Consider the following 10,508-nt stretch of genomic DNA (forward strand, 5'->3'; position numbering starts at 1 on the left):
TCCGAGAGAATCCTGCCAGCCGCATCTTACCTACCAAAGAGTGGTGCAATCGTGTGAATTCTGTCATTCTGTCAGCACATCGGTGTGTGTCTCCTACCAGAAGGTTGTGCGTATCTTGTGTCGTGATTGCCTAGCCGAATCTGTACTACCTACCAAAGGTTGCACCGTGTCTGCCAGCCGTCTACCTACCAAAGGTTGCACCGTGTCTGCCAGCCGTCTACCTACCAAAGGTTGCACCGTGTCCATTTCAATGTAAGAAAAATGCATATTAGTCATCTTTCAATAGTTATCCATATTACTAGAGATTCATCTTATTCTTTCTTACTATTTCTATGGCGGATTCACGGCCGCTATTTACGGAAGATGACAAAACATTGGAGATAACAAAGATACACAAAATATACAAAAGTATGTGGACACCCCTTCAAATTAGTGGATTTGGCTATTTCAGCCATACCCGTTGCTGACAGGTGTATAAAATTGAGCACACAGCCATGCAATCTCCATAGACAAACATTGGCAGTAGAATGGCCCGTACTGAAGAGGTCAGTGACTTTCAACGTGGCACCGTCATAGGATGTCACCTTTTCAACAAGTCGGTTCGTCAAATGTCTGCCCTGCTAGATCTGCCCCCGGTCAACTGTAAGTGCTGTTATTGTGAAGTGGAAATGTCTAGGAGCAACAACGGCTCAGCCGTGAAGTGGTAGGCCACACAAAGTTACAAAACTGGACCGCTAAAGCGCGTAAAGCGTAAACATCGTCTGTCCTCGGTTGCAACACTCACTACCGAGTTCCAAGCTGCCTCTGGAAGCAACGTCAGTACAAGAACTGTTCGTCAGGAGCTTCATGAAATGGGTTTCCATGGCCGAGCAGCCGCACACAAACCTAAGATCATCATGCACAATGCCAAGAGTCGGCTGGAGTGGTGTAAAGCTCGCCTCCATTGGACTCTGGAGCAGTGGAAACGCGTTCTCTGGAGTGATGAATCACGCTTCACCATTTGGCAGTCCGACAGATGAATCTGGGTTTTGCGGATGCCAGGAGAACGCTACCTGCCCCAATGCATAGTGCCAACTGTAAAGTTTGGTGGAAGAAGAATAATTGAATAATGTTTTTCATGGGTTCAGGCCCCTTAGTTCCAGTGAAGGGAAAAATCTACTCTAGGCAGCATACAATTACATTCTAGTGGTATGTATACCTAGGTGATTACAGCCATCTAGTGGTATACCTAGGTGATTACACGCCATCTAGTGTATACCTAGGTTATTACACGCCATCTAGTGGTATACCCTAGTTATTAACGCCATCTAGTGGTATACCTAGTTATTACACCCATCTATTGGTATACCAGGTTTTACACGCCATCTAGTGGTATACCTGGTTATTACAACGCCATCCTAGTGGTATACTAGGTTATTACACCCATCTAGTGGTATACCTAGGTTATTACACGCCATCTAGTGTAATACCTAGGTTATTACACGCCATCTAGTGGTATACCTAGGTTATTACACACGCATCTGGTGGTATAACCTAGGTTATTACACGGCCATCTAGTGTATACTAGGTTATTACACGCCACCAGTGGTATACCTAGGGTTATTACCAACGCCATCTAGTGGTATACCCTAGGTATTACACGCCATCTGGTGGTATACCTAGGTTATTACACGCCATCTAGTGGTATACCTAGGTTATTACACGCCATCTAGTGGTATACCTAGGTTATTACACGCCATCTAGTGGAGGAGGAATAATGGTCTGGGGCTATTTTTCATGGTTCGGGCCCTTTAGTTCCAGTGAAGGGAAATCTTAACGCTACAACATACAATGACTTTCCAGACGATTCTGTGCTTCCAACTTTGTGGCAACAGTTTGGGGAAGGACCTTTCCTGTTTCAGCATGACAATGTCCCCGTGCACAAAACGAGGTCCACACAGAAATAGTTTGTCGAGATCCATGTGGAACAACTTGACTGGCCTGCACAAAGCCCTGACCTGAACCCATCGTCAGTTAAACTTCAGCTCCGAAGCAGAACTGTAGGAGCAGTCGAAGCTGTTATTTTAGACCGGAACCCTGGCCCTAAACGTGCATTTCCTCTCTAGAACAGGAAATGACTGGGGGGGGTCCTTTAAGGGGATCTCTTCTGGCTCAATAGCACCCCCCCAGAGGCGATAGTTCAGAATAGCCTTCCCACACATTCCTCTCACCTGAACATCAGTGAGCTCAAACTCCACTTGGAAGTCTAAGAAGGAGCAGTGGCCCGTCAACCTGTGTTGTTGTACCATCTTCTTGTTGCCTTAGAAGAGGGCAGAGGAAAAAACATGAGATTATACCAAAGATATCCCCAAACTTTAGCTCTTAATCTATTCATCTTTCTTCAATTCCTCGCATCCTCTCTCCTCACCTCCTTGGCTCCTTCTCAAAACAGATTAGAGAAAGTCTGAGAGCTTTGGACCTTCTCCTCCAATACAGTTGAGGCGGCAAGGAGATGAGGAATCATGGAAAGATTAATTGAGATAGAGCCCTTATCTTTGTATAGACCAGGGGGAAGACAACCCTGTTCCTGGAGTGCTGCCAATACTGCAGGGTTTTGTTCCAACCAGACACCACATCTGACCAACTGAGCTAACTGATCAGTTCAGTGATCGACTAACTCTAGGACCAGGACTGCCTAGTCCTACCCCTAGTCCTACGCCTCGTCGTAGACCTAGTCCTACCCCTAGTCTTAAACCCTAGTCCTACCCCTAGTCGTAGCCCTAGTCCTACCCCTAGTCCTACCCCTAGTCATAGACCTAGACCTACCCCTAGTTCTAGACCTACCCCTAGTCCTAGACCTACCCCTAGTCCTAGACCTAACCCTAGTCCTACCCCTACTCGTAGACCTAACCCTACTCCTAGTCCTAGACCTACCCCTAGTCCTAGACCTACCCCTAGTCCTAGACCTACCCCTAGTCCTAGACCTACCCCTAGTCCTAGACCTAACCCTACTCCTAGACCTACCCCTAGTCCTAGACCTACCCCTAGTCCTAGACCTACCCCTAGTCCTAGACCTAGTCCTACCCTTAGTCGTAGACCTAGTCCTACCCTTAGTCGTAGACCTAGTCCTACCCTTAGTCGTAGACCTAGTCCTACCCCTAGTCGTAGAAAACCTAACCCTAAGCGTAGACCTAACCCTACCCCTAGTCGTAGACCTAGTCCTACCCTAGTCGTAGACCTAGTCCTACCCTTAGTCCTACCCCTATCCTACCCCTAGTCCTACCCCCTAGTCCTACCCTTAGTCGTAGTCCTAGTCCTACCCCTAGTCGTAGACCTAGTTCCTACCCTTAGTCGTAGTCTAGTCCTACCCCTAGTCGTAGACCTAGTCCTACCCCTAGTCGTAGACCTAGTCCTACCCTAGTCGTAGACTAGTCCTACCCCTACTCATAGACCTAGTCGTAGTCCTAACCTACCCCTGTCCTACCTTAGTCCTACCCCTAGTCCTACCCTTAGTCGTATCCTAGTCCTACCCTAGTCGTAGACCTAGTCCTACCTAGTCGTAGTCCTAGTCCTACCCTTAGTCGTAGTCCTAGTCCTACCCCTAGTCGTAGACTAGTCCTACCCCTAGTCGTAGACCTAGTCCTACCCCTACTCGTAGACCTAGTCCTACCCTATCGTAGACCTAGTCCTACCCCTAGTCTACCCTAGCTAGTCCTAACCCTACCCCTAGTCTACCCCTAGTCCTACCCCGAGTCGTAGACCTAACCCTACCCCTAATCCTACCCCTAGTCCTACCCCTAGTCCTACCCCTAGTCCTACCCCTAGTCCTACCCGAGTCGTAGACCTAGTCCTACCCCGAGTCGTAGACCTAGTCCTACCCCGAGTCGTAGACCTAGTCCTACCCCGAGTCGTAGACCTAGTCCTACCCTAGTCCTACCCCAGTCCTACCCTAGTCCTACCCCTAGTCCTACCCCTAGTCCTACCCCTAGTCCTACCCCTAGTCCTACCCCGAGTCGTAGACCTAGTCAAAGGAGTAGTTCTAAAGAATGAGTTACTTTTCTCCATAGTCTTCACACAGCAGTTGACAAGAACGATTCCGTTCATCTTGGTCTGTCTGATGACCTCTTCCTCCATCTCCATTATCTCAGTCTTCAGGTGAGCTGTGATGTCTCTCTTCCCCATCTCCTTCTGTCCTGTCATGACCAACCTGTGTGGGGGGAAACATCATCATCATCACCACCATAGATGAATTAACTGGTCCTGTGTGGCTCAGTTGGTAGAGCATGGCGCTTGCAATGCCAGCATTGTGGGTTTCACACTGACAATGTGACCTGCTGATGTGTGTACTGACATGTGAACCTACTGGTTGTGTGTGTGTACTTGACATGTGACCTACTGGTTGTGTGTGTGTACTGACATGTGACCTACTGGTTGTGTGTGTGTGTGTACTGACATGTGACCTACTGGTTGTGTGTGTGTGTACTGACATGTGACCTACTGGTTGTGTGTATGTTACTGACATGTGACCTACTGGTTGTGTGTACTACATGTGACTACTGGTGTGTGTGTACTGACATGTGACCTACTGGTTGTGTTGTACTGACATGTGACCTACTGGTTGTGTGTACTGACATGTGACCTACTGGTTGTTGTATGTACTGACATGTGACCTACTGGTTGTGTGTACTGACATGTGACCTACTGGTTGTGTGTGTGTACTGACATGTGACCTACTGGTTGTGTGTGTGTACTGACATGTGACCTACTGGTTGTGTGTGTGTGTACTGACATGTGACCTACTGGTTGTGTGTATGTACTGACATGTGACCTACTGGTTGTGTGTATGTACTGACATGTGACCTACTGGTTGGTGTTACTGACATGTGAACTACTGGTTGTGTGTGTTTTACTGACATGTGACCTACTGGTTGTGTGTGTGTACTGACATGTGACCTACTGGTTTGTGTACTGACATGTGACCTACTGGTTGTGTGTGTACTGACATGTGACCTACTGGTTGTGTGTATGTACTGACATGTGACCTACTGGTTGTGTGTGTGTACTGACATGTGACCTACTGGTGTGTGTGTGTACTGACATGTGAACTACTGGTTGTGTGTATGTACTGACATGTGACCTACTGGTTGTGTGTATGTACTGACATGTGACCTACTGGTTGTGTGTATGTACTGACATGTGACCTACTGGTTGTGTGTGTGTACTGACATGTGACCTACTGGTTGTGTGTACTGACATGTGACCTACTGGTTGTGGTGACTGACATGTACCTACTGGTTGTTGTGTGTACTGACATGTGACCTACTGGTGTTGTGTGTATGTACTGACAATGTGACCTACTGTGTTGTGTGTACTGACATGTGACCTACTGGTTGTGTGTACTGACATGTGACCTACTGGTTGTGTTGTACTGACATGTGACCTACTGGTTGTGTGTATGTACTGACATGTGACCTAACTGGTTGTGTGTATGTACTGACATGTGACCTACTGTTGTGTGTACTGACAATGTGACCTACTGGTTGTGTGTGTACTGACATGTGACCTACTGGTTGTGTGTGTGTACTGACATGTGAACTACTGGTTGTGTGTGTGTGTACTGACATGTGACCTACTGGTTGTGTGTGTGTGTACTGACATGTGAACTACTGGTTGTGTGTGTGTGTACTGACATGTGAACTACTGGTTGTGTGTTTTGTCTGCAATGTATTTTTCGTTATGTGTCGGACCCCAGTAAGACAAGCTGTCGCCATTTGCGTCGGCTAATAGGGATTCTAATAAATCAAATAATTTGACCCCGGACCAGTGGTGTAAAGTACTTAAGTAAAAATACTTGAAAGTACTACTTAAGTCGGGTTTTTTTGAGTATCTGTACTTTACTCTTTTTGACAACTTTTCTTCAGTACATTCCTAAAGAAAGAAAATAATGTAGTTTTTACTCCATACATTTTCCCTGACACCCAAAGTACTCATTACATTTTGAATGCTTAGCAGGACAGGAAAATTGTAAAATTGACACGTTTATCAAGAAAACACCTGGTCATCCCTACTGCCTCTGATCTGGCTGACTCACTAAACACAAAGGCATCTTCTTTAAATGATGTCTGAGTGTTGGAGTGTTGGAGTGTGCCCCTGGCTATCCATACATTTTTAAAACAAGAAAATGGTACCATCTGCTTTGCTTAATAAGGAATTTTAAATGACTTGTACTTTTACACTTACTATAAGTATATTTTTGCAATGACATTTACTTTTGATACTTAAGTATATTTAAAACCCAAATACTTTTATACTTTTACTGAAGTAGGATTTTACTGGGTGACTTTCACTTTTACCTGAGTCATTTTCTATTAGGGTATCTTTACTTTTACTCAGGTATACCAATTGCGTACTTTTTCCACCACTGCCCCGGACTGAGTTTGAGGAATTCTGTCCTAATGTCAACTCACAGAGCATCTTGCATGCGTCCTCCTCCAAGGTTCATAGCAATATCTCGCTCATTCTTGTCCTGTTGGCCTTGCAGTGCTGCAATCTCTTCTTGTAGTGCTCTGATTTGAGCCTCGTAAACATTTTCCAGATTCTTCTTCATTCTGCAAAGAAATCAAATGGCTTGAGTGGCACCTTCTTGCAAGGCAAAGAAGAGAGATAGCTTGCTATTCTCATAAATATCCCGTCATATAGCTAGCTATCACACTTATCTAATCAATGATACACGAACTAGTTACTCAGCATGATGAACTCGAACTCGCTAAGTGAACACAGCTAGCTCATCTATATTCTCAGATTTAAGACAAAGTGGATCTAATTTACCTGCCAGACTCCTCTGAAATACTCTTGTGTTCAAAACAGACCTTTCGCGCGATTTCTGTCTTCCGGAATAATTTTGTGGGACGGATCTGCGTACGCTCAAATTAACGGAGGTACATTACATCTCAGAAGATCATAACGTTTTGTCAACTCAACAAACATTGGTAATACCAAGATAGCGAAGTTAAATGATATGATACTTGTGTGATAAGGATTTATTTTATTTTATTTTGAAAGCCAACGTCCCCGACATACAACCCCAGAGTCCCGACGACACAATGCGGAACCATGAAACTCCGGAACCAAACACATGTGTTCACAAATGTAGCCGGAATCTTCTCGTGTAACTCTCGTGTACCACCATCTGGATGCGTGTGAATTTCCAACACTGAGGTAAACAGTTTGTGAATATATATGTTCATTTCGGATCGATTAACACATTTAATCTGTTACTTTACACATTTGGATTTCTGCCTCAATTTGTTCAACTTGTCCAGTTAGCAAGGTACTTATGTCAACGCGTACTGTTGTTTTTGGTGTTGATATAAACGGATTAAACTCCACGGTAAAGGAAGTTTCTGAAATTCACTAACGGCGTGGAGCCGATGCCATGCTTTGTGGAATCTAGCTCAGATTACATCGTTTCGACCAAAGTCAATACTTAAACAAACATAAATATTAAATGCCCACCTTGTAACTGTTTGTCTTCTTGTAGTTGCTCGTTAATCAAATACGACCACCGACTGTTTCCTTGGTGAGATTCAATTGCAACACGGGCATTTGCGCTGAAAAGCAATGCGCAAACAGTCGTTGGTTTTATTTTAATAAACTTTTATTGCGAAAGTATGGATTTCAGCAAACAAAAACAGGCAGGCAGCTACAGAGGACAAACATATGTGGGAGTTTCATCATTTATATTTTACTTGTTGACCTTGGGCCAATTTAATGTAGTCGGATCTACAGTCCACAAAGTCTGGTCTCGGCTCCGTTAGTTTATGATGAACTTCACCAACTTTTAAGATAGTGAGGTTTAGTCCGCTAGAGTTGATAGTGCAATCGGTCTCGCACCTAGGTTTAGCGATGCAGAACTTTAGTTAGTTAGCTGATAGGTTTTACCTTGTTCTCTTTGACAGATCTGTCAACGTGAGGAGTTAGTCACCATGAAACGTCTATATATCGGTGGCCTGAGCCACACCATCACTCAAAAGGATCTGAAAGACAGATTTGGTAAATTTGGTGATGTCCAGGATGTGGAACTCAGGACCAGGAGAGATGATGAAGGTATGTACGCACACTACCCCAACATCTTCTAGGATCAGATCAGTGATGATCATATCCCTGTGTAGCCCAATTTATTAAACCTTTTTCATTAATTAAATAAATAAATTACAGTCTAATGGCAATCTATAGCAACAACTTTGCGGTTATGCCACGACCCGTAGCAGTGCCTGTTTTAGCAGCACGTATCCCGCGGTGGAAGGTATCTATAATCGGTAGACTGTTCTGATGGAAAGGTCACTTTCATCTCCGAGCRTTGCCCAATAAATTATTTATATCCAATTGTTTGATGCTACCACCATGATGCTACGTTCTACTTCCCATCTACTGCAGCATGTTGCCCAAATGCCAGGCTGATCAGCGAGACAAACAGGTGTGAAACACAGACGTGTATGTGATAAGAGAGACACAACATGGACTCCGTGTTTCGTTTGAACGTAGAAGGGGGCGGTAGCATCAAATAATTAGATGTAATACTTTATTGGGCTCTGCAATGCAAACAATGCCCTTTTCATCAGAACCATCTACCGATTACGGATTCCAACGCGGGAAAACGAGCTGCTGAAATGGGTACAGTCACTGGCCGAGTACCAATCTCACCCACTTCTATGTAATACCCTGAAACGTAACATTACTGTTTAAATACCCGCACGCACTGTCATAATTGTATACGTGACGGCGAGCTTCGTAGGGATAATCCCCGTACTGTCATAATTGTATACGTGACGGCGAGCTTCGTAGGGATAATCCCCGTACTGTCATAATTGTATACGTGACGGCGAGCTTCGTAGGGATAATCCCCGTACTGTCATAATGTGTATACGTGACGGGAGCTTCGTAGGGATAATCCCCGTACTGTCATAACTGTATCGTACGGTGAGCTTCGTAGGGATAATCCTGTACTGTCATAACTGCATACGTGACGGTGAGCTTCGTAGGGATAATCCCCGTACTGTCATAATTGTATACGTAACGGTGAGCTTCGTAGGGATAATCCCTGTACTGTCATACCTGCATACGTGACGGCAAGCTTCGGTAGGGATAATCCCCGTGTTGACATTGAGACATGACGGCAAGCTTCGTAGGGATAATCCCGTGCTAACATTGATACATGACGGCGAGCTTCGTAGGGCTGTCCCCGTGCTGAACATTGATACATGACGGCGAGCATTCGGAGGGCTGGATCCCCGGGGTGCTGACATTGATACATGACGGCGAGCTTCGTAGGGCTGATCCCCGTGCTGACATTGATACATGACGGCGAGCTTCGTAGGGATAATCCCCGTGCTGACATTGATACGTGACGGCGAGCTTCGTAGGGATAATCCCCGTGCTGACATTGATTGTATTTCCACAGCAGTTTTACTGTCATTTGTAATGATGTGTTGTCTGTTCTTCTTCCGCAGGAGTGCCTTATAAAACCTTTGGATATATCAATTTAGAAATTACTGATGCTGATTTTAAGAAATGTAGGTGTCTTTTATTAAATCCTCTCTCAAACATAATCTGTTATACACATTCTGATACGTCAGATAATTAGTTATGTTTCTAACTGTCTTTGTGTCCCTGTTGTGTCCCTGTTGTGTCCCTGTTGTGTCCCTGTTGTGTCCCTGTTGTGTCCCTGTTAGGTATGACTGTGCTGAACAAGACCAAATGGAAAGGTGGAACAATACAAATTGAGCAGGCCAGAGAAACCTTCTTACACAAGTAAGGATATTCCTATTTGTGTTTCACTACAAACGTACGTAATGTTAGGCCTGGGTATCTCTGAACAAGTGTCGTTCTGTAGGCCTGGGTATCTTCTCAACAAGTGTCGTCTGTAGCCTGGGTATCTTCTCAACAAGTGTTGTCTGTAGACCTGGTATCTTCTCAACAAGTGTCGTCTGTAGGCCTGGGTATCTTCTGAACAAGTGTCGTCTGTAGGCCTGGGTATCTTAATGAACAAGTGTCGTCTGTAGGCCTGGGTATCTTCTGAACAAGTGTCGTCTGTAGGCCTGGTATCTTCTAGAACAAGTGTCGTCTGTAGGCCAGGGTATCTTCTGAACAAGTGTTGTAGTAGCCTGGGTATCTTCTCAACAAGGTGTCGTCTGTAGCTGGGTATCTTCTGAACAAGTTGTGTCTGTAGGCCGGGTATCTTCTCAACAGTGTCGTCTGTAGGCCAGGGTATCTTCTGAACAAGTGTGTCTGTAGGCAGGGTATCTTCTCAACAAGTGTCGTCTGTAGGCCTGGTATCTTCTGAACAGTGTTGTCTTGTAAGCGGGTATTTCTAACAAGTGTCGTCTGTAGGCCTGGGTATCTTCTGAACAAGTGTTGTCTGTAGGCCAGGGTATCTTCTAACAAGTGTGTCTGTAGGCCAGGGTATCTTCTCAAACAAGTGTCGTCTGTAGGCTGGGTATCTTCTGAACAATGTCTGTAGGCCTGGGTTA

The 10,508-nt window shown here is 45.1% G+C and overlaps 2 protein-coding genes across 2 annotated transcripts in view; one reads left to right on the forward strand and one right to left on the reverse strand.

Moving 5' to 3' along the window:
- LOC112073756 (centromere protein P) overlaps positions 1 to 6,907 on the reverse strand; it is a 30,052-nt gene extending 23,145 nt beyond the window's left edge. The window contains exons 1-4 of the mRNA XM_024140988.2: positions 6,808 to 6,907; positions 6,447 to 6,587; positions 4,035 to 4,186; positions 2,211 to 2,299 (exon numbers count right to left, since the gene is read on the reverse strand). Coding sequence (XP_023996756.2) covers positions 2,211 to 2,299; positions 4,035 to 4,186; positions 6,447 to 6,586 — 381 coding nt within the window. The 5' untranslated portion in view covers position 6,587; positions 6,808 to 6,907. The remainder of the gene's footprint in view (positions 1 to 2,210; positions 2,300 to 4,034; positions 4,187 to 6,446; positions 6,588 to 6,807) is intronic.
- A 174-nt stretch (positions 6,908 to 7,081) lies between these two features.
- nol8 (nucleolar protein 8) overlaps positions 7,082 to 10,508 on the forward strand; it is a 22,248-nt gene continuing 18,821 nt past the window's right edge. Inside the window, exons 1-4 of the mRNA XM_024140989.2 lie at positions 7,082 to 7,197; positions 7,938 to 8,085; positions 9,489 to 9,551; positions 9,711 to 9,789. Coding sequence (XP_023996757.2) covers positions 7,965 to 8,085; positions 9,489 to 9,551; positions 9,711 to 9,789 — 263 coding nt within the window. The 5' untranslated portion in view covers positions 7,082 to 7,197; positions 7,938 to 7,964. The remainder of the gene's footprint in view (positions 7,198 to 7,937; positions 8,086 to 9,488; positions 9,552 to 9,710; positions 9,790 to 10,508) is intronic.

This window comes from Salvelinus sp. IW2-2015, unplaced genomic scaffold (assembly GCF_002910315.2).
Source record: "Salvelinus sp. IW2-2015 unplaced genomic scaffold, ASM291031v2 Un_scaffold2353, whole genome shotgun sequence".
Classification (NCBI taxonomy): domain Eukaryota; kingdom Metazoa; phylum Chordata; class Actinopteri; order Salmoniformes; family Salmonidae; genus Salvelinus; species Salvelinus sp. IW2-2015.